General features: G+C 39.9%; 1 protein-coding gene across 5 annotated transcripts in view; it reads right to left on the minus strand.

The window, feature by feature from the left end:
- Positions 1-24,984, minus strand: part of LOC308663596 (pantothenate kinase 3) — a 31,453-nt gene extending 6,469 nt beyond the window's left edge. The window contains exons 1-8 of one of the 5 annotated variants that reach the window (XR_014025452.1): positions 24,511-24,984; positions 18,574-18,926; positions 17,028-17,281; positions 16,225-16,401; positions 13,491-13,614; positions 10,859-10,984; positions 4,812-9,330; positions 2,110-4,451 (exon numbers count right to left, since the gene is read on the minus strand). Coding sequence is in view for 2 of the 5 variants with exons in the window: in XM_081320174.1 (XP_081176300.1) it covers positions 9,280-9,330; positions 10,859-10,984; positions 13,491-13,614; positions 16,225-16,401; positions 17,028-17,281; positions 18,574-18,926; positions 24,511-24,538 (1,113 nt within the window). In the remaining 3 variants the exon portion in view is untranslated. Of the gene's footprint in view, positions 1-2,109; positions 9,331-10,858; positions 10,985-13,490; positions 13,615-16,224; positions 16,402-17,027; positions 17,282-18,573; positions 18,927-24,510 lie in introns of those variants that run through there. The other 4 variants (XR_014025450.1, XR_014025451.1, XM_081320174.1 and 1 more) reach the window with 4 other exon arrangements.

Genomic DNA, 24,984 nt, shown 5'->3' on the forward strand with positions numbered 1-24,984 from the left:
AGGATGACCCTTCAAAGGCGGCATACTTAAAGTCTACTGATGTTACAGATGCTGGTGACCAAGTTCTCTTAAGGAAATGTACACGCTACACCTTAGCTTCATGTGTTCTCAGAGCAATGTTTCCATCCAGTACAAAGTCAGAAGCAGAAGAGATTCTCCCAAAAGACAATTAAGTTAGCTTTCTACCCAGTGAAGCAAACTACTTTATATTTAAAAATGATTTTGACTCTATGAGAAAATCGGGTCTTCTAGGGAGAGGGCAATGTTAAGAATCTTTGGTAAGTAAAAATGCAGATAAAATTTGATGTTTAACTTGAAAGAATTTCTTGTAAGATGGTACTTTTGGCATCTAATACCTGATAAATTGTCAAAGATGTATATGGGTGTGTCAAATGTTGGAAAGGTACACAATCTGAAGGCACTTTTTATCATCTTTGGTGGACATGTAAGAAAGTTAAGACTTAATCAGTGGAACAACCTGCCTCCAGAAGCGGTGAGTGCTCCAACACTGGAAGTTTTTAAGAAGAGACTGGACAGCCATTTGTCTGAAATGGTATAGGGTTTCTTGCCTCAGCAGGGGGTTGGATTAGATGACCTCCAAGGTCCCTTCCAACTTTTATATTATTATTGTTGTTGTCAGGGCTTTTTTTTGTCATAGAACGCTCAGAATGGAGTTCCGGCACCTTTTTTGGATGGAACCTTGTAGGGTAGGCAAGGCGGGTTGTATGACGTGTGAGTTCCGGCACCTTTTTCTTTTACAAAAAAAGCACTGGTTGTTGTTGTTGTTAATTTTAACTTCTTAAACTGAATGTATAACTGAAGTCAGAGGCTTTTCTTTTAGGTTTGATGGATAAACAGATGCGCAGAAATGGAAGGACTCATACAGCACAATAGAAGAAAGGTGAAATTAATGTAGTTGGTGGAGATGACAAAGACTGCTTTGATTAAAGTGTTTTATCTAGCTTCATTTCTACTCGGATTTTGAGGTTGAAACTGAAATGAATGACCCCTTAATCATGGGTACTGTTGATTATTAGATTTCTTTATGACAGTACTACTTTTTTCTGTAGGAAAGAAGTCAGGAATTACCTTTTAAATACGTTTTTTCCTATGTCTTCCCATCCCAATTTTGCTTCTTCCCTTAGCCTCCCCACTTTTTAATTCTTTTCTCTTTGCTTTTTTGTATTTTTTTCCTGAAATTTAATAAAGATTTGGTAAAAAAAAGCTTTAATCATCTTCAATTCAATGATTGCCTATACCAGGGGTTCCCAACCAGAGGTGCGAGACGATATTCCAGGGGGTGCAAAAACTTGGGTTTCGAAGTTTCAAAATTATAGTGTATATGCATAATTTGTTGCCATTATTTTGAACTTTTGTAAGGGGTGTGAGAATATATCAGAAGCGTTCCAAGGGGTGTGGGGTATAGAAAAGGTTGGGAACTGCTGGCCTATACTTACTAGTTATTAGAGTTCAGTGTATTATTGGAATGTATTTTGAATGAATCAAATATATTTTTAAGAATTCCATGGTAATGGAATGCTAAATTTCAGGATAAGCCCCCAAGCACATTCCTAGTGTTGTTTTTAAGGATGAAAACAGGTTAATGACCATGACTATGATTTCCTGCTTGCAGGAACATAAATATATCCTGTTGGCCATGATGCGTTTCTACAGACTTAAAAAAAATATCGCAGAAATGAAAACCTTGTTACCAAACCTACGTAACTCTTTGTTATGGAACTAGATAGGGTGAAGAGCAGGCTGGGTATGTAGGGACTTGAAACTTCAAGAAACTAAAAGTCACACTCCAAAATCTGAAGGAGCAAAAATCAAACCAATGTTGCAATACTTCTATCAGATTTCATTACCTGCTTGTATAAACTCTTTCCAAGAGTCACTGATAAAATATGACCAAAATAAGAAAAAAACAACGCTGCAAAGATTAGGCCAAACAATCCTTTGTTAGTGATAGCTTAATTATTCTCTCAGCAGGGATACAGCACTTATTTGTTGCTGACTTTATCCACCAAGGTCAAGTTTATTTTCTTAAGCATAAGCTAGATTTCTCACCCCTTTATTAATAATTTCAAAAAATTAAATCAAATATGGTAGAGGGAACCATCCATTCGACTTTATTTAGGAAAAAAAATAAAATTATGTCTACAGAACACTAATGCTAGGAAAACACACACAAAAGCCCATTATTGAACAACAAAATTAAGATTTCACATTTACTCATGCAAGCTGTCAGGAATTTTTATACAATTCTGATGGGAATGAATGCAGCATAGGTTTCCATTATTTGGTTGCATGAAAACAATACAGAAAAGCTTTGACATTCAAAATAAATTAAACAATTTACAAAAGATATGTTAAATAATTTAGTAATTATGATTTAAATTTGCAAAACATACATTTTCACACCATTGTCAAAATCCTAAAAAGCCCAGACAGTAAGTTTACTGCAACAGAATAAGGCAATATATGACAAATGGTTCTCACAGTATATTATATACACATTTTGGAAATAAGAGCTTGTCATGGAATTTCTAGGTACAATTTTAGTCACTTAGATTTTTTTCTTTTTTTAAAAAAAAGTTAAAATGCCAACTTTGCTGGGAAATATGAAGGTTATCTTCTCTATTTCTAAATAACCTGGATATTAAAGTGTTCTCAATATTGAAACTAGACCATCTATGAAACCGTTTTTTTTTTTAAAAAAACTCAGTAATTATCACTAACCGCAGCATGTTAACTATTGCTTAAAATGCATTTCTTTTCACTGCTAAAATGAATAGTTAAATTCATTCTGATTCCAGAAAAACTCTGTCTGCAATTTTTAGTTGAGGTTTATGGAATGAAAGGTTTAACCAAAATACAATAGAAATTTTAAAAATTCTTTTCACAATAAAAATGGTAGGGAACATTAGCAATGGATTCAATTAATATGGGATATGTTGGTTAAATCATGGTCTTTGCACAAATATGCCTGAACTACAATGATCGACAAACTCAGGAACAACTCTTTTTGAAACTCTGGAAAGAAAATTCTGTATTTTATCACAACAAATGCTAATTACAGTGTTTTATGACAAACTCTTTGTCTACAAGATACGGAGCCTGAAGTAAGACCATGAGATACAGTTTTATCTCAGATTAATTTGTGATTGTTTCTCTCCGTGCCGCTCGTGTAGGGGGGCTACTAAGTTTCTTACCTACATTTGACTTTAAACAAGCATTTCACAAAGCCTGCTTATGTCATTTGTAGTCTGACTTCCACATCCCTTCAGGACACCTTAACAAAAAGAGGGCACAAAATATGGTACGCAAAAAAATATTTTCACCATCAGAGAAGCAGCCACATCGCCCCCTCATTTGCTCAGTGGCCTGGTGGTGATGGTGGCCAGGCCCAAGTCGGTCATTCCCACAACTGGATATTGTTCTCCCTTGCTTCCCTCCCTCCTTCTAAAAGGCCAAAGTCTAGGATGAATCAGCAGGTGAATTATTAAGAAAGAGCAGCAGTAGCAGCAGCGGCGGCATTATCTGCCAGAGCGTAGCTGCCTCCTTGCGTTTACCCACTTTCCTTTAGGGTCACCTGTGCAAAAACACAAGGGAGAATTCAGGGTAGACCGAAAAGGGAACTGCCCTTCTGCAAGGAATCTTCTCCTGTCCAAAAGGAGATGCCAAAGCCATAAGGAGGTATGGATATGTTTGCCCCCCGCCCCGCCCCCCATTTCAGGAAGCTCCTGGGTCTAATCCTTCCTGCTGTGCTGCCTATATCTTGCTACACATTTCCCTCATTTTTCTAGTCTGAGAAAGTAGAAAGCAGAAAAAAGTAAGAGCGAGAGAGGGAACAGAAGAGATTGCCATTTACAGCACTTTTTTCTCCCATTTATTGGCTAATACTTTATTAAAGTAATGGTTATTTCGTTATCAAGAACCCTTAACTGTTCAGTACATAAAAGTAGCTCTAAAATACAATTCCAGTACCGTTGCAAGTTTTTCGTTTTAACAGTTGAATGTGATTTAGTACAAAGCAAACAAGGTCCAGGACCCATGTGCTTACAACAAACAAACAGCCCCCCCCCTGCGACTTTCCTCTGGCCAAATTGTCTGAACTGGGGCTTGCTAGAGTATTTTTAATACTCTTTGCTTAGAACCCAGGGTTCAAACCTTCGACATAAAGGAAGCTGCGGTCCAACCCGTCTGGAAGGTGAAAGCCTGCTTTAAACTAACCAGAATTCCTTACCACAGCTTTGCCTCTCTCCCAAACTCTTATCAGGACAAGTTCCAGGTGTTACTTTATAAGCAGGTGCTTGGGCACATGTTGCGCAGCCCGAAGCCGAATCCCGCTTTTTCATAAAGTTTAAGTGCAGTACAATTCAAAGGGTGTGACTGAGAACGGGAGTTCTATACTGTGGCTTTCCTATTCAGATAATAATCAAATTGGCCTACATCAGGGGTGTCAAACTCAATTTCATTGAGGGCCGCATCAAAATTGTGGTTGCCCTCAGGGGGCTGGGTGGGTATGGCCAGGGTGGGCGTGGCCTACTGGATGGGCGTGGCTAGAGTGCATATGGTCTACTGGGTGGGCGTGGCCAGCTCTACATCGTTGGCATCAAGGGTGCCTATGGGGGCCTGGGCAGGAGTGGGGCAGATCTGGGGGTCTCTGGCAGAAGGAGGGTCTCTGGGCCAGGGCCAAGGCAGTGGGGGCCGTTCCCTCATTGTTCCCAGGATGGCTTCATGGGCCGCATGAAACCACTTCGCGGGCCGCATCTGGCCCCCGGGCCTTGTTTTTTGACATGTCTGGCCTACATCATACCCAGGATAAAAATACTGTGAAGCCAAACTGATCTAACCTTCCCATGGCACGGGTGCACCAAAGTTACGGTGTTCTCAGCCTTATGTCTCGTGGGAAGTTCTTGTTGTGGTTAAGTAACTGAGGCACTCCTTTTATAGTTTATTTTCAAGTAACCCAGAGGTTGCAGCTGAAGAGTCGAGGGGCTGCTTTATACAATAAGGTGATGTCCCCAGGTTCACTCCCTGGAATCTCCAGTACAACTGATAAGGGACACCTGCCTGACCAAAGTGAGGAGGAAGGCTGCCAGTCCGTGTTGGTAATACTGAATTATAAGATGGAGAACTTTCTGAATTAGTGAAAAAGGCAGCCTTCTGGATTCCTCTCCATTGGTCCCCTATGCACAAAATACACAGTAAAGCTAGCAAGAGATGTGAATCGTCATCCTTTGTAGAAGTAAGGCTTGTGTTCAAATATTTGGCAAAACCTTTAGAAACAGATTGATCAATGCATGCCCGAGTCATGTGACCAACTGACCAAGAGGGATGCTTCCTGCATCTCTAACGTGTCCCCAAAATGTTAATTTTTAAGGGAAAAATTACTAAGGACGCTTGCTTGCAGGCTTCCTACTAATTTTCCCATTAATAATAAATAACGTTATTTGGAGTAAGAACACTTATATTGTGTCGCAATGCAACACAACACACTTAAAAGGAGGCCGCTTCTGAATTAAGGAAGGGTCTTTGTTTCCCAAAACAGAAGGTTTGCAACGCAAAAGCTTAGTTACTTTTAATTTACAACAGGCATAAATACGTTGATGCTACTGTTTAACATGCAGACAACAAGGATAGGGGGGTGGGAGAGGCAGAAGGGGAAGTATTGATCAAAGAAGTAAGAATGTTCATTGTGTTTTATAAAAATTCTATACTTAAAAGTAAAGCTAGATTTATTATAGCTCATTAGAATGGTAGTGAAAGGTATTACTTTTAATGGCACATTACTTTATATTCATAATCCCTATCTACTTTTTAAAATTCTACCATCCATACAGCATTATTTAATTTCCATTTAAGAACAAAAATACTGGATCCTAAAAGGAGGCTGACTTTTTAGAAAGCTAAAAATTCTAAATTATGCAATTGCCTAGTAAAACATACTGAATTCAGCACTTAAATTATAACTATACTATTTACAAAACAATTCATTAATATTTAGGAGACTGATTATTCAACTGGCTCTAAGTAAAATCATTTTTAATCCAAAGACCTAACTTTAAAAAGCAACAGTGTAACAGAAGTAAAGTACAAACACATTAAAATTCAGCATGTTGCTCGTTCACATCTGTCCCATGAAAGCATATTGCCCCCTCAAAAAAGCAACAAAACAAAACAAAACACCCCACAGCTGATACTAACAATGTTTTGATGCATATTTTGGAGATGATCACCTTAAACTACATCGTGCAAAACCTGAAACATTTCCACTGCAGCCAAAAACCAAATCCAAAAGTACGTACGGAACATTGATCAAATGCAGTTTGGTTTTATATGCATTCTATCAAATTATAAGATTTTATAATGCTTGGGGTTGGCAAAACAATAAACAGAATTCACAATCAGTCACAATACAATCTTACTATTGAAAATATAAGAAGCAGTAGCGTGAAAAGGGCCAACACACGACTACTCTCAATCCATTTGTCCAGTGAGATTCAAAAAGACTGTGCAATCAATCCACACTGCAGCATGACAACAAATCAACAGGACCACTCTTGTTATATTCTGAAATGGATAAAAAGAGTGATCTGGTTTTTCATACAATCTTGTGTTTTTCATGGAATGCTTAAAAAGAGCAATATAAAAATGAGAAATAAATCAAGGAATGTGGGGGGAAAAGACTGGTCCATTAATGCTCAAATTCAGTAGGTAAGGGATGGTCATATGAGAAACCTTATCCAACTGTACCCTTAATGGAGTAGCTCTTGAAAATCGTATTAGCTCCAACAGCACATGATCTGTCTTAAGAAATAAAAACTGTCCCCTTAGCAGCCAGCGTGCTCTTATTTTGAGAGATTATGTTTATCAATCTATCCATACATCCCCTAAGGCCAGAGGTAGAATACGGTAATTACCAGAAAGAACTTTGGGACTAGAACTGAAAATAAAATGGGGGGGGGAATGCAATATCATGGGCAAATTTTGTTTGAAAGCTTCCAATATTCAAAATCAGGAAAAGCTCAGTATGTCGCTGAAACCGTCAAAAGGAACCTTAAGGCACTCGTGTAACCGTTGGGACTATAAAGAGGCGCCACACTCGGAACCTCTGAAGGGAAGGAAAAAGAAATGTTGTCCCCGCTTACCAAAGATTGTCTTCTCTCCCCCCAAAAAAGTTGAGTGCTCCTTTATCTTTTCAGGAAAAATCTCTGCTACTCCCAAACCAAGAAAGCTCTTACAATAGTGCTAAACGAGCTTGCTAACAGCATGAATTCACATGAACGAGGGCAGAATTTTGTAACATTGCAATGGCATTTTTGTAAAAGTGCTATTCTTATAAATGCAATTACATAATGCAAAAATAAAAATAGAAATTTGTCTAATATAAAAATTGCCAAATGCATTCATTCGTGGGGCTTATTCCAAATCTGTGATGTTACCATGATGTAAATCTGTTGAACTAAAAAGCATTATTTGATATAGTTTTAGTAGTGCCAAAAATGTCTCTTCACAACAGGAAAGGCAGACAATAACTGTTCACTTCTGTTGTTTCAAAACTCAAAATGAAAAACAGTAAAAAAAATTTACTTTCCTGGTATGAATTTGGAATTAATTGTTATACTTTGTGAAATAGGCTGGGGTTAAAATAATCAAGTATAATGTTTCTATGATAATTTTTTTTTACTGAAGTTGTATTTTCTGACTTCCTCAAACCAGTGAGATACATACAATCTCTGGATGTTGCCCTGTGCTATAAAGAGATAATTCATTTCAAAATTCTAAAAACAGAAAATATTTTTAGGTGATTGCTACATACTACAAACCAAGTACTAAGCATTGAAATATAATTATAGACAAATGAATTTTTTTTAAAAACACCTAAACTAACCAAAATTCCAAGAATGCTGGAGTTGTTTTCATATAGATATTGCTGTATGAAATATTCATGTGCCAAAATAGTATATCATCTTATCAAGTAAAATAAGCAGTACCTAAAGCTCAGGTGAATTCCAGCCAGGGGTAGATTCCCTTCTAGAAAATGTAATTCATGGATTGGGTAACTGCATATTCCTCCAGGATACAATAATTACATCCTTGTGCATAGAAAGTTTCTTTTCTGAGATTATTCTTTTTTGCTGAGGTCTTATAGTAAGCTTTGTTGCAGCAGTCTATTACATACACCACTATTGTAAACTTTACAATTGGATCTGAAGTGGCATAAAGTAAGGAGTTTATCTCAAGGCCACACTGGAAGTTTACTTGGGTACAATGAACACTGGCACTGTTGACTCTGCAGTTCAACCTCTATAGCTGCCGTAATGGTTTAAGGACACAACCTAGTCCCAACTTAATATTCTTAGTCAATAGAGGTTCAATGAGATCAACTCACTTTCTTGGGAGTTGGGAAGTCACACCAAAGGCATCTTATTAGATCTGTCTTTCCAGCCTTTGCCACACCACTGCTGCTTTGATTTCAGTCATCCCTGCTGGCACTGTTTACAGAAGTAATTCTGAGATATATGGATATTTTTTTTACCGTCATCTTTCGAAACTGCTGAAAGTAATGTCTGGTTTATACCACTGGTTGTTATACACACGTACTTGATTGTTTTAATTCATTAAATCAATTGTACAAAACCACTGCTGATGTTTTTACGTTTAATGTTTGGAAACTTAACACCGATGCCTGAATAAGTATTTCAACATGCTGTAACTTGGTTGCATTGAAACACAATACCTTGCATCAAAGATCCTTTCTCCATGCACGGCTACAATCAGTTTTGGAGTTGACTGGAAATCTAAATGAACTCTGAGCACAAGGCCATGTTAAACCTTGTGCAATTACATGCAATCCAATTGCTTAAGAATAGTTTTGAGGCAAAACAGGATTGAAGGGTCTAGACAGTTAAGATTATGTCTTTGAGTTTAAAACATATGCTGAGTATTAAATGTCTATTACGGCATTCCCCAGCTTGATGCCCTTTATTTGTGTATCGCAACCAGCATACATAACCGCTATACTAGCTGAGAAATTAGAAGGGGTACCAAGTTGGAGAATGTGGATGACATGGATTAGAGATTCAACTCCGCTACTAAGTGCTTCTTATAGGAGCACCCAGATGTCAACAATGAGATAGTTTTAACCTTCAGTTAAAAGACATTTATAGAAAGATTGCAGCCCTTCTGCTCTTCCAGTTCGATGTCAAAACAATTATGTAATAATGCCAGAAAGGTAGAGAACAATTCAGTATTGTGATGCTTTGAGCTTCAGCTGAAATTTGGCAATCCAAGGAGGGCACCAACGGCTCCAAAGTACCCCTGCATTTAAAAGAAGATTTTGCACAGTTCAGTTTTTGGTGACATATTACATTTGGTAATTCGGAAAAAATATACAGAAGCATGGGTCAAAATCTTTTTTTCCCCTTGTACAAATAGTTTGGGACAGTTGTGACTTCTCTATCCTCTGCACATTATTTTTTTCTGTCAAAATTACAAATATTAAGTCTTAAAAATATCTTAATTAACCTGCCTGATTTAAAGAACTGTACTGTATGAGAGCACCAACAAACTTCCCTTTAGAAGTCTTCTGTATAGTTCTATGGCTACTTTCATCTTTTTTTCCTATCAGAGATAATTTCTTAAGGAAAGAAATATAAAAAATTGCCCATGACTTCCTTGATGGGCCATGCAAGGAATTCTGTCTGAAAACTGCTTTCCTGTCAATTCTGAATTCTTTCCAGCCTGTTTGGATATAGTTTAGAGACTATCATATGGTGACTGAGCTCAGCTTACTGCTAGCTTCTCTATCAGTTTAAGAAACTGCATATAAGACTACGTGCCAATCTAATCTGTGCGCACTATTTCACTATGTGATGTTGTGTTTTACAGGGCTTATAAGGTTGCATCCACTCCGTTTTCGTGTTGAAAGAAGTCACTAGAAGACAATCCCTGAGTCTTTTCTTTTCAACCTGTATTTTTTCAAGCCACTGAAACATTTGAATATAAGCCAAATCACTTTGAACACTATTAAGGTTATCATTCTGGAAGTCCTTCAAAACCTGGCAGTGGCACCAGGGCCTCCACGGAACTGGAGACATTCTTAGATGGTTCTGTGGTGGTGGTGGTGAATATTTTTAATCTGGGGTCTGTATATTTTAAAATGTTAGTGATATTATTTTTAATAATGATGTTTTTATGTTTTTGGCATCTGTTTTTATATATTTGTTGTGTTATTGGATTGTTACACATTGCCCAGAGTTGCTTTTTGAGAGAAGGGCGAGCATAAAAAGGTGATAAAGAAATAAATGGGTTTAACTATGACTGGGTTGCACCCAACAAGATTTTGAAGGGCATGATCCCCCAAAGCTAATATAGTACAGTGGTGAGGATTTTGGACTGGCCCTTGGGAGATCCAGATCCTAGCCTCACTGGTTAACTTTGGATCAGTCACTTGGCTCAATTTCTCTTAAATGGCTGTTGTTGGTGTGTGTTTGTGTGTGTGTGTGTGTGTGTATGGGGGGGGGGAACTGGAGGGTTTTAGACGTGAGCTCCTGAAGAAAAAATGGGAAATAAATCTATGAAATAAATAAATACAGGTTCCCAAACATATTGCTAATAGAGAAGCTTACTAACGCTTTGGAACGATCCCTACTGTTCCAATTCAGAAGTGTCTTTCCCCCAATAATAGTAATGCGTACAATCCAGCATTTAAATTTGTCTCTGATAACTGAAGTACAAACACATCATTTATACATATATTTATATCAAGTCAAGAATAAAAGTAACTATAGAATGCTGAACATTGATATGTATGGAAAGATAAGTAAAGGATATGATTGACACATACCTCATGCTCAAGGAACAAAGCTTTCAGCTGGCCTTTGGACCAGTAATCCAGTGCATATGCCAAAAGCTTCATTGATAAAGTATTCACACGTAGAAAGTTACCAACAAAGACAACACGGTTTATTTTCTAAAGGGGAAAAAAGCAATAGATATTTCTATTCTTGATCATAATCAAAAGCAATTCAAGTTTTCTCTGTGAAGTGAGGAAAAAAATTAAACCACAATTTTCAGCAGCCATTCTCTCTGTATTTATCCCTAGCTAAATGTGCATAGAAGCATAGTCCCAGTATTTATATAAGTTACGTTCAGTAGAATTATTTTACTTTACATACTAGAATTATGTACTGCCCTTTGTCAGGTGTTGTTCCAGGACAGCCTACATTTTATTTAACTGTACTAATTTATCAATGTATAAACATAAACACCTATTTAAAGCACTATGCAGACCAGTCAACGAGTTGGACACAGACATTTTCTTATTTGAATAAAAGCAGTATTCTTCTTCTCAGAAGTCTTCTGATTCAGCTGAGAGAAATTGAGATTTCTGCCTATTCTCCATCTCCCTATAGTCCCAGACCAGATCCTACACTCTTCTAGAAGTGCTCCCAAATCTCCACAGTAGATCTGCAGTTATATAATGGGTTGCAGGGAAGCTGAACCATGTAAATCGTTTGGCACTTTAATATACTCTCTGACTAGAACTCTGCTTAGGGAATGCTGCTCTTGGTAAAAAAAAATACAGTTTGGATTCAAGTTGAATCAGTATGAATATGACAAAAATTCTGCTTCCTACTGAAATTGTTCCAGAATTTGTCCAGAAAAAGAGATCTGATCATGTGGAATAATAGTATTTCCAGGCAAGTTTATCTGATATCCAATTTCATGCTTTCTTCACACAGCAAACATTTTAATTTGCTCAGGCCTCTGAGTAATGCATTGAGTCATTTTTAATTTGAAATTGTTTTATAAATATTAGTTGGATTTTATTAAATGTTAACTATACCAAAAATGGAAGATCAAAGTACACTTTGGGCAATGGCGTCTGATGCTTTTCACATATCGCTATAATCTTAATTCTGCATATATAAAAATATTGTGCACCATTCTTCAAATTCTTATGTATTAAGTGACATACAATTCAACCACTGTTTACAGTGAAGCAGTACTTAATGTCTTCATAGCCCTGTACAATGCTGCTTGATCCATATGCAACAAGGCAGCACTGTAAAGAAGCCGAAGACAGCAAGAAATATTTCCAATGAGCAACTAATTCTTTCTCCTATTGGACAGAATTGGTTATATTAAAGTTTTCTATGCATAAAGAACAGGCGCAGCAATTCAGAAAGCAGCAAAGAAAGAAGTGTGTTCACTACACAAACTTCCTGAAGAAATGTACACTGGATAAAAAAATATTCACTTACATTACAGGACTTATATGGCTATCACATACAATGACTCTAGGTCGGGGTGTCAAACTCAATTTCATTGAGGGCCGCATCAGCATTGTGGTTGCCCTCAGGGGGCCGGGTGGGCGTGCCCTACTGGGTGGGCATGGCCAGCTCTACATCGTTCGCATCAAGGGTGCCTATGGGGGCCTGGGCAGGAGTGAGACAGATCTGAGGGTCTCTGGCAGAAGGAGGGTCTCTGGGCCAGGGCCAAGGCAGTGGGGGCCGTTCCCTCACTGTTTCCAGGATGCCTTCGCGGGCCACATGAAACCACTTCGTGGGCCGGATCTGGCCCCCGGGCCTTGTGTTTGACAAGTCTGCTCTAGGTGGCTCGCAAGAATACACAAAACGTAGTTTAAAATGAAGGTGCCTTTCTCCCCAAGCACTAGACCAAACATCATAATTAATATATAGTTGAATGGACTATTGCAATAAGCTGTACAAGGGGCTGCCCTTGAAAACCACTGGGAAGCTACAACAGTCCAGGATGAGATGGAACAGGCAATGATGACATGCTAACATCACTGCTCTCCAAGATGCACAGGCTATCAATCAGCTTCTGAAGGTATTATCTGCATTATCACCTATAAAATCCTTAATGGCATAGGTACTGGCTGACTAATGCCTTCTTTCCACTGGTGAGATCAGGCAGAATGGAGACATTCCTGGTTCTTGAATAAAAGTGTCATCTACCGGAACCCAGGAAGCATCCTTTTTCTTGATGCTGGACCTGCTCAAGGGAAGAGCATCCACACAGAGGTCTGGGCGGCTCCCATTTGGGTACTGTTCAGGAAGTCACTGAAAGTTTGGCTTTCTTCAAGGCTATGGTAAGAGTTGCAGTTGATCTTCGTAAGACATTTTTCTTGTTACAGAATGTTTGCCTTCTGGATATTAGGGATTTTTTTTAAAAAAAAAACTGATTTAAGCCACATATATCTATATGTAGCTTGATATTTTTTTTGATTAAGAGAGAGAGAGAGACAGAGACAGACATGTAGGTTAGGATAAATTTAAGTGCTAATCAACTTTAGGATGGCTCTGGAGTATTTAAATTCAATGGAAAAAAGGACAAATCTTGAATAGAAATTTTAATGAGAAAGAACTTGCTTGTCCTTAGCAAAAAAAAATGTTCCAATTTATATTTAAGACAACACAAAGTTTCCACATCCTTCCCTTAACACCTTTTACCTCATTTACAGCACACATTCGTGCTATAGATCCAATGTTGTTGGTGATAGTAACCAAGGTTGCTTTAGCCAGGTCTTCTTTGCTGACAGACTCCCGTTTCTCTTTGTAGATCATATTCCCAAAGCTAGAAAAAAATTTATAATGTTGATGTTCATCAAAAGTTAGACAATAATATCTCTCCCAACCTGTGATAAGATGTACTTTTTTTTATAAAAGCTGCTTATAAAGCTTGAAAGGACTCATGTCATGCTATAAGTAAGAAACAATCTTGGGACTTGAGGCTCAATAGGGTTAAGCCAGTTGGTGCACTGACAGAGATCATTATCTCTTTTGATGGATGGAAGCTTTTGCGAAAACCTGAAAAAACAGGTTAGGGACAGATTTTCAAGGAAAAAAATATCTATGTGGTCACCAAGAGTTGGCACATAATCAATTAATTAGACAACAGAAAGCACCTGTGTACTTATCAAAATAAACTTGCAAAACTCCCAATTAGAACTGATACTGATCTATATCCTTCCAGTTACAACTATGTACCTGTAGAAATGATTTGTCGTTTGGGAGATCAAGAATATTGTCAGAATGACAATATCTAAGTCAAGCCTATCAAAAGATGGTAGGATGGGAAAGGCTGGACACATCCCAGAGTCATTAAATGCTTCATAGTATTTAGATAAAAGTAGCAGACTTTATTTTGTGCCCAGACTTTCAAATCATCTTTATTGATGAATCAGTTTAATGTTCTATACCTAGTTTTGTTTTTTTTTCCTCTGGAAGTAGCAAGAAATTGAACGACAGTGAATGAACGCAGGCATTCTTGATTTTTAGAGAAAGAACAACTGAGTGCAGTCAAATATATATTTTAGACTTAACTACTCTGTTAACTACTCTGGAGAAGAAGAAAAATGTTAGCAGGAAGAGCTATTGAATATTCTGAAATCAAAAATTTGTGTGCTTTGGAAATTGTGAAAGGCATGTTCATCAGGCAGTACTGAAGCTTAAGTGGTAGAAACATAAGGAGGAAATAGTTCTTTGAGTTTAGTTCTTCAGGATCCGATTAATTGCATCCTTGGGCACTGAAGCAATTAACTGATAATCTGGCAAAATGTCTTTCAACTATATGATTCTTTTATTTACTGCCAAGTAGTCATCTACCTATCCTGTTATCTAAAAAAAACCCCACCTAATACAGTATAAATATGCTAATTTTGTACTTTCAAGGAAAAAATAGATTTACAAAGTAGACATTAGGAATGGAAACCAATCATAACTGTCAATGGAAAAGAACAAGAAGTTATTCTGAGTAACAAAGCCTTAGTTTGTTAAGCACCAAAACTATAAATCAATCTTCTGTTGTCTTCTAAGCAAACACAGCTGAAAACCTCTTCAATCATATTATTGTGGCTATGATTACAAAGGTATTACAAGACACCAAGACATATATATTTTATTGTTTACCAGACATTATTCTATGGACTCTTCAACTGAAGTGCATATTTGAATTAATTTAAGTGGACAAGGTTTAATGATAGAAGACAGTTTACAAGACTTTTGATAGCAACAATTGGTTCTAGGCTGTTAATTAGAATTTTAATCAGATAACTATGGGGTATGATTTGATATGTGCCATCAAGTTCTTTTTCACATAACCAATAAAGATTTTCTCCCTGATGATCGGCTCCTAACCTGTTACAAGTCTCCCAATGGTGCATTCTTCATCACTGTAATCACTTTTCCACCTTAAAAGTTGGAAGGGACATGCAAGGTCTTCTAGTCCAATCCCTTGCTCATGCAGGAGATCCTACACAATTCTGGAAAAATAGCAGTCCCACCTCTTTTTAAAAGCCTCTAGTGATGGAGAACTCACAACTTCTGGAGGCAAGCTTTTCCACTGATTGATTGTGCTGTCAGGAAACCTCTCCACAGTTCTAGGATGGATCACTCCTTAATAATTTTCCATACGTCATTTCTTGTGTTGCCTTTAGGTGCTTTGGAGAATAGGCTGACCACCTCTTCTTGCTACTAAAGAACCTTGCTACTGTTTGTCCTTTTCTTCTCTTTCCTTCCCCCTTTCCCAGCATTAGTGTTTTTCTCAAAAATTATGGGGCGCGAGGAACTAAATTTCACCTAAATGTCTTATCCAAATTTGCTCTATAAATTTTTATTAAGGGAAAATATTAAAAGATAATATATAATCTAATGGGTGGAGAGTATTATTAAAACTAGTCTTTCCATACCCCCAACATACTATCCATTTCAAAAATGTGATAGTGTTCTATATTTCTTAGATATTTATAGATTAATAATATAATGTAATAATGTAATAATTATTATATTAATAATAATATAATAAGAGCCTTGGTGGAGCAGTGGGCTAATGCCTCCTTAAGTAACACCAGCTGCCTGCAATTAGTGCAGGTTCGCATCCCACCAGGCTCAAGGTTGACTCAGCCTTCCATCCTTCCGAGGTAGGTAAAATGAGGACCCAGATTGTTGGGGGCAATAAGCTGACTTTGTAATAACGCCGCTTGGGGGGGGCCCAAAAGCCCTAATAAGCAGGCATATACTTAGAATGAAGGCTACTGCTAAGCTTGTAAGCCGCCCTGAGTCTTCGGAGAAGGGCGGGATATAAATGGAAATAAAATAAAATAAACAAAAATAATGTAATATAATGGATATATTATTAATACATCACATCCGGAATTCATGATCTGCGTTACTTTGCAATGCCTACCTAGATGCCACCGCCCATCCTGGTAAGCCAAACCGTTCGTAGTCTCCCCCATAAATATCCCGGACTAGCTTGTCAGCTTGCGTGCTGTTGCCTTTGGATGCCATTTCTAGAGCTTCTTCAAAACTTTCACATCCAGTCAGTAAACTGCACAAACCAAGAAAGGTCCCACCACCTAGACTGAACATGAAATATTTGTAAAATTACACCTGTTAACACTAATGCAATGATGATCATGTCTTACCTATTTAAAATTAGGAAAGGGATATAATATGATCAACTGAGAACTGAGGAAAGCATTTGTAAAGATATAAAACAGGAAGTGTATTTAATGAACCAACATATAATAAATACTTCAATTTCTGTTACAGTCTGCCCCTGCACATGGTACTTTATGAACATTATTCTGAATGCAACTGTTCCAGTTAAGATGTCTATCTGGAAACCAATTCACTGCAAGTCTTTTAAGATCCTTATCTACGCTTGACTAAAGGTAATCAACTCACACCACAAATAAATTACTATGACCAAAGGACTAATCATCAGCAATTGGGACTTTCTTAATCTTGATGGCTTTCCTTCGTTTTTTTTAACCTATTATGATTTAAAAATCATTTATCTAATAGTTATCAGGCCATAATGTTCTCAAAAATAAACCTGAGATGGCCATTCAGTATATTTCATACATACATAAACATAAAAACTCAAGATATTTTGAAAAAGGCATAGTTCTGAACTGACATATTATCTGAAAGATGGCTGAGAAAGCACAATATTATAAAGTTGGCATGCATTTGTGTGTGTACCTTGTTCCAGTCACTCTCTTGTAGTTGTCTTTGGAATGAACTGCTAAAATACTGACTCCTGAGCCAATGTTTACAACCAGCAAAGGGTATGGATCATCTAAGTTAAAAGGCATCTTTTGGCATCTTTCAGGTTCTGATGCGTTTTCAAAATAGTAGCATTCTGCCTGGCCATTAAAACTGACAGAATCTATATATAACAAGCCTTTGACGAGACAATCAAGTTCATCCAATTTGTGCAGCTGAAGGTCTCCAATCTCCAAAAAGAAGAGAAATATTGATTAGCATAACACGTTCCTGAACAAAAAGTAAGATGCTACAGGCATTTGATCTTTCATTCTAGACCATCTTTCTAGCATTGTTGTAAAATTTGATGGAGCTATAGCTATACTGGAACCTATAATTCAGGAGCCAGTTTGGGCTAGTGTTTAAGGTGCTGGCCTAAAAACTAGGCAACTACAAATTCTAGTCCCGCCTTAGGCATGAAAGACAACTGAGGAACTTTGGGCCAACTTTGTTGTGGAGAAAATAGGTAGGAGGAAGGAGTATTGTTTATGTTCATTGCCTTGAGTTATTTATACAAATAGTAAAGACAGGATGAATCTATATTTTTTTAAATTTTTGGACAGCCTGATTGATAGATTTGATATATTGATATATTAGAGAGCCCCACAGTTTCATTTCCATTGTATCAGTAATATTATCCTGACCACACCTTACCCTTTTACAAAATTGTTAGAATAATTTTTTTAAAGAAATATTTTAGATTGCTGAAGCTGATGAAAGTGTTATATTACAACCTACTGGAGCTCATGACAATTGGTAAGATATATCAGATAAACATGTGCCACTCAGTTCATATGCCCAGCAATTATCTAAATTTGTCTGATTGCCTTCCTTCTTTGCACGTAATAATTGGAATTGCTGGCTGCTAAACAAAGAAAATGACAAAAGGGTTGTGAACAGGGCAAAGCCCAATATACCCGCATACTACAAATCCCATCTATGTCATGATATCTTTTTTTTTTTGCTGTAAGACTTAAAAGAACAATCAGGAGAAATCTTGTGCAGCAATTTTGTGCAGGATTGCAAAGTAAACAAGGAGTTAGAAGTTATTCCTCCCTACATACAATTAGTACCATGCACACAGTGATACTTCAGCAGTCAAATTCCAAAGTACAAATCCAGAGATCTCTTTGCCCTTATCAGATTCTTGTCTTATGAAAAAGAGACAATTGCCCTGGTGGCACAGTGGTTAAAGGGCAGTATTGCAGGGAAACTCTGTCTGGAAACTAGTCTGGAATTCGATCCTGACAGAGCTCAAGGTTCACTCAACTTTCTATCCTTCGGAGGTAAAATTGAGGACCCAGATTGTTGGGAGCAATACGCAAATAATGATGACATTGAAACCGCCTAGAGTGCTGTAAAGCGCTATGGGACGGTATATAAGCCTAAATGCTAATTCCCACAGAGGTTGAATTTATCGCCACAATCAGTATATATATATATTCTGTCAATCGGAATGAGAACATGCAACTAAACTACCTACTGTGCGAAAATCTTCTTCAAATTTATAAGCACCACCACCAGTGGCACAAAGCACCGTATGCAGCGTGGAAAAGTTTTTATTTCTTCCCATTTGAATAAACGTAGGCAAGTCATGCGTTGGGAATCTGATAAAGTGCAAATTTCCCTTTCGTCCAAAGAGTGTCAAGTCTTTAAGTTCAAGGTGGACATCTCGAATACCAGTGGACCCATAGGCCACATTTGATGTTAAATATTTGCGAATACTCTTCAGACTTTCAACCTCTTCCTGCTCTTCTTCTGCAGTAATATCTATAGGTTCAAAATATGCAAGTTTCACTAGCGTTCCACCAATATCCATTCCAAACCATGGAAAAGCTGTGGAGAGAGAGGGAGAGAGAAAGCTTTATTGTTAGAAATACCAAATATCATTTTATTTGCGAGGCCTCTTTATTTTGTTAAACAATTAATTCTTTGGTGTTATTAAAAGCTCTCATAAGAGCAGAGGACAAGTTCATTTCTATGTGTTTCCACTGATTCCATATATAATAAGGATTTTGTTACACAATATATAATATGTGACAGCTTTGTTTAAATTCTATTATCTCCAATAGTATGTTCAAGTCTGCAGATGTAAATATGTGTATATTTACATAAGCATACTTGAACATACTAAAAACAAAAGCACTTCTGAGTGCTTCATTGTGTTTTCAAAAAGAGCTATTTAAATTACTCAAGCCTCAGTGAGTTGAAGCCAGGGTCAGCCACAATACTCTCAGAACAGTTTAAGCACTTGAAAACATTAGATGAAAATGTTTGGGTACAGATTTGATATTGTTTTAAAATAGTACTTTGCAACAGGATGATTCATTTGAAGAAACAGTAAAACAGGGATTCCCAAATTGTAAAATGTAACCTCTCCTGAGGAAGTGGAAACAGAGTCAAAGGGAGATGTAAAGCATCTTTTAGTTGCATATTGTTACAACAAATTCACCCTTCTCTAGTTCATTTATGTTTAGTTTAGTGCAGACATGTCAAACACAAGCCCCGCGGGCCACATCCGGCCCGCGAAGTGGTTTTAGGTGGCCCGCGAAGCCATCCTGGAAAAAGTGAGGGAACTGCCCCCCCCCCCGCTGCCTTGGCCCCGGCCCAGGCTGGCCAGGAGCCAATGTACAATTTTGTGGTGGCCATCTATGCTGAAATGCATTCAGTCTTAGTCCACAAGGCCGTCTGGAAACAGTGAGGGACCAGCCCCTGACGCATCAGTCCCACCCCTGGGCACGCACTGGGGAGGTATCACCCTTTGTGAGGAATGAAGAAACGCACCATCGCCTGGAAGTGGCCAGCACATGGATGGCTCTGCCTACTTCGGACAGGCTAGGGGCTGGGCAGCGTTGCGCTTCTCTTCAGATTCATGCCACCCGGCTCAGCCTCTCGGCGCTGTGAGGAGCACCCCGCTGCCTGCCAAAACCGGGTAGGCTGGGGGCTGGGCAGCATTGCGCAGGTAACATCGACTCTCATGCTGCTCATGGCATCCCCTCCCCCAGAGCCTACAAACTGGATATGTGAAGTAGGTGAGGGCCATGTGCTGGCCACTTCCAGGCGATGGTGCATTTCTTCATTCCTCACGAAGGATGACACTTCGCCAGCTGCGTTTCTTGCCTGTTTTTCTCCCTCCCTTAATTCAAATGTTTTCCCACCACTCGAAGGAAGGAAGGAAGGAAGGAAGGAAGGAAGGAAGGAAGGAAGGAAGGAAGGAAGGAAGGAAGGAAGGAAGGAAGGAAGGAAAGGGAGGGTCTGAGGGAAGTCCTACCTTAGTCCTGCACTGCTACCTTTCACCACCCCCTTGCCCCCTTCTTCTGGCCTATCCTAGGGGGTCTCCCATCCTATTCCTAAGGAAGCTTTGGATACAAAGCCAGGTCTCCTCAAATGGAGAGGGAGTGGGCCTCCCTGTTGACTTTGCCCTCGTACCCATCATGACCAACCTGGCAAAGGAGAGCAAGCACAGCAGCAGCAGCCTTCAGGAGGAGGTAAATGCAGCTGGGCGCCCCCTTGGGGAAGTGGGGCTGGGCTTAGTGCTGCGGGTGCTTGAGGGCTGGGCTGGGCATTTGACCTTCATGCCACCATCCAGCCCCCCCCCCCGCATGGTGAGGCTCCTCCAGTGGACCATGCCTTGCCACTTGCCTCGGTCCCATCTCCTTCTGCTAGAGACCCTCAGATCTGTTCCACTCCTGCCCAGGCCCTCATAGGCACCCTTGACCCGAATGATGTAGAGCTGGCCATGCCCATCCAGTAGGCCAGGGCTTTTCGACCAGTGGTACGGGCACCACCTGTGGTACATTGGCACCTGGCAGGTGGTACGCGACCATCCTAGAACAGGGCTTTTCAACCTTTTCACCCATTGTACCACTTTTAGGATATGGCAACATCCGAGTACCACCAGTCGCCTAGCAAGGTGTCAAAAATTTGATGACAAAAAAGGGGGAAAAAGTGATGAAGTACAGGTAGTCCTCGACTTACAACGGTTTGCTTACTGACTGTTCGAAGTTACAATGGCACTGAAAAGTGCCCCCAAGCCACAGCCGAGCAAGACACTTGCCTGCCCTCCCGGCGGCGCTCTTCCTCCTGTCCGAGGTTTTCATTGTTGTGAGCATTTCTGTTGAGGATTGGCAGTGGGGGTGGGGTGGGAGGGGTGTTTGGTTTTTATTCCCCCCCCCCCTGGGTGGTTGCAGCAGGTTTCGTCACTTTACATGACCCTGGGACACTGTGACCGTCATAAATAGGAATCAGTTGCCAATCATCTGAATGTAAATCACAAGACCCTGGATATGCTGCAACATTCCAGCTGATCGGCGCTTCTTCTGGGCTCAGAAGTACCAGGATCAACGCCGAGCTCCAGCTGGAGCCTGGCGCTGATCCTGGCACTTCCACTGAGCCCTGGCAGCCCCGAAGAAGCACCGATCCTGGTGCTTCCGCTGAACCCTGACAGCCCCGAAGAAGCGCTGATCCTGGTACTTCTGTTGAGCCCTTACAGCCCTGCAGCTCCAGCCATCTCTCGCTCAGGCTTGTGTGGTGCTGCCACCGGTTCAGCTCATTCCCCTCCCCCGCTACCACTTTTCTAGGATGGTCGCGTACCACCTGCCAATGTACCACAGGTGGTATCCATACCACTGGTTGAAAAGCCCTGTCCTAGAAAAGTGGTAGCGGGGGAGGGGAATGAGCTGAACCGGTGGCAGCACCGCACAAGCCTGAGCGAGAGATGGCTGGAGCTGCAGGGCTGCCAGGGCTCAGCGGAAGCGCCAGGATCAGTGCCAAGCTTCAGCTGGAGCTCGGCGCTGAACCTGGCGCTTCTGGAATGTTGCAGCATCTCCAGGGTCTTGTGGTTTACATTCAGATGCTTGGCAATTGATTCCTATTTATGACAGTCACAGTGTCCCAGGGTCATGTGAAGTGACCAAAACCTGCTGCAACCACCCAGCATATGGGGGGAATAAAAACCAAACACCCCCCACCCAACCCCTGCTGCCAATCCTCAACAGAATTGCTCACAACAATGAAAACCTCGGACAGGAGGAAGAGCACCGCCGGGCGGGCAGGCAGGTGTCTTGCTCGGCTGTGGCTTGGGGGGCACTTTTTTCAGTGTCATTTTAACGTCGAGCAGTCACTAAATGAACGGTTGTAAGTCGAGGACTACCTGTACTTCATCACTTTTTTCTTTTGGGGGGCACCACGTTATTGACACCTTGCTAGGCGACTGGTGGTACTCGGATGTTGCCATATCCTAAAAGTGGTATAATGGGTGAAAAGCTTGAAAAGCCCTGCAGTAGGCCACACGCAGTCCAGCCATGCCCACCCAGTAGGCTGCGCCCACCCTGGCCACACCCACTCCCCCCCCCCGGCAACTGCAATGCTGATGTGGCCCTCAATGAAATTGAGTTTGACACCCCTGGTTTAGTGAATTAATTTTTAGGGGTGGAATTCCTGCTTTAAAGCTTTTTACATGCTTCATAAATTATAATCAAGATGTTACAATTCATGCTTGAAGCAAATATTGGAACATAAGTCACCCGTTTATAACTTTTTATTATTCTGCAATAAAGTTAAATGAGCTACAAAAACTTAGAACATTCTTTCTGCCAACAAAGCAGTAATAATTTTCAGCCTTAAAAAATGAACCACCACATATTTGAAGTTAGATTTTATGAATTTGTTGGGAAACATTAGTTTGAATGATTCTAAATGTGATTATAGAAGCAAGTTAGCTCTTTTAGTTTCAGAAAACTTTCTTTAGGTACATTTTCATTTGAAGGTCTTAAATCTTCCACAGTAGCTTTCTGTTTTTATGGAAGCAGAATTTTCATTAACACAATTTCAGAGAGACATTATTTCTTTCACAGTCCTGCATTTGAAAGGGTCTGTCCCAATTGTAATCATTAGGAAGGGAAAGCAGTAACCTTGAAGGAGGCCATTAACATTTTGTTCCCAGACCTCAGATAGAGATGACACTGTATAACCAAGGAGTACTATTTCACAATATGCTGAGGTATATTTTAATACAAAAGCTGTCTTGTTAAAACATCTTACTAGCAGATTATGGATGTACAGCAGGTTTTCAATCATCTTGTACACATTGTTCCAACAAATCAGAAAGTATTTTATCCATGCAAATAAGACAAGAATACACTGTACTGCATCCCAAACTGAAGAATACAATTACATATATATATAAAATCTTCTACAAATGTTAAAGTGTTAAAATTATTTATTTCCCTTTTTTGGTAGTTTCCATCTATAAAAATACTAGCATATTTTCAAATTTAAAAATAATGTTTAGGGATAGGGCATATTCTTATTAAGTTACCAAATGCAATACTTTTTGTTCATTTTAAACAGTCTTGTATAAATATTTTCATGCCAAGACAAACAGCAAGAGACATGTCACTTTTACAGGTGTTATGAAAAGGCAAAGTTTTATTTAGGAAATTGTATTTCCCCTTGATCATCGCTGCAATTCTGGCACTGAGTGCTGTATACTGTGGGGCAGTATATAAGCCTAAATGCTCTTGCTATTGTAAACATTTGTAACATATATAATCATGTTTTTGTTTTTCCTACAGATTAATATGGGTAGTCTTTTGAATTCGCCCCTGACCTTCGTTCGTTTCGCCGGGACCTAAAAACCTGGCTTTTTGAGTTAGCTGGCCTGGACTGAGGGGTTTTAAGGTTTTAAATTCTAATTTTAAATTTGGGGGCTATTGATGTAATTTTATTTTAATTTTTATATTGTATTGTTTTAATTTTGCCCTGTAAACCGCCCTGAGTCCTTCGGGAAAAGGGCGGTATAGAAATTGAATTAAATAAATAAATAAATTCCCCTCCCATCAGGAATTTAGTTTCCTACATCCAGGCAACCAGTCCAAAGAAAATACTGATTTTTCTCGAAATCGGAGGATTGGAGGACACGGCTTACTTATTGCTTTGACTGTAAAAACATTTTTTTTTCTCGGGACTAAATTAAAACATAAATCAGTGGGACTTACGTTCATGAAGGCAAATATGCACTTGGTGCCCTTTTGCTGAACTATTAGCAAATGCCTATCTATGCACACACAAACACAAACACAAACACACACACACACAATCCAGTCATTCCTAACACAAATACAAGCAGGAAACCCTATACCAGGGGTCGGCAACCTCGGCTCTTTTATGACTCGTTGGACTTCAACTCCCAGAATTCCTGAGCCAGCATAGCTGGCTCAGGAATTCTGGGAGTTGAAGTCCAACGAGTCATAAAAGAGCCGAGGTTGCCGACCCCTGCGCCTATACAGAAGCTACCTGGAAACATCGCAACATTTACTATACAGTACAGGTACCCATTTCAATTTTCAAAGCAAAAGGCAAAGAAAGAAAGAAAGAAAGAAAGAAAGAAAGGCAAGGCGCCTCCAACAGAGGATCTTACATGGTTTTTTGGCATCTTTGATCTTCATATCTCCGCAGTTGCCTTTGCCTGGGCAACTTCGCTCGGGCGCAGGCTTTCGCGCCTCGATGTTACTCGAGGAGGAGGAGGAGGAGGAGGAGGAGGAGGAAGAGGAGAGAGGCTCCGGGCTAAAGTTGCGGGCGCGCCGGCTTCGCTGCTTGGGGTTTCGGCGCGTGCCAGCAGGCGGCTGAGGTGGCGCGCGCGCGCGCGCGCACGCCGGCCTGACAGCAACGGCTCAAAGGAGAAGCGCTGGGAGCGGAGGGAGGAGATGGCGGCGGCGGCAGCCCAGGGCTGGGTAGAGGCCGGCGGTACCCGTTGGCGCGACCCCTTCCCCCGAGAAGCGAGCGCTTCAGTCGCGCCGTCCCTCTGGAGCCGAGCGGGAAAGGCGGCCGGAGCCCCAACGAAGCCGGCCCCACCCACACACACGGCCCCGCCCGCCCTCCCTCCCTCCCAATC

The sequence above is a fragment of the Vipera berus genome (genome assembly GCF_964194415.1).
Source record: "Vipera berus genome assembly, chromosome: 2".
Taxonomy (NCBI): Eukaryota; Metazoa; Chordata; class Lepidosauria; order Squamata; family Viperidae; genus Vipera; species Vipera berus.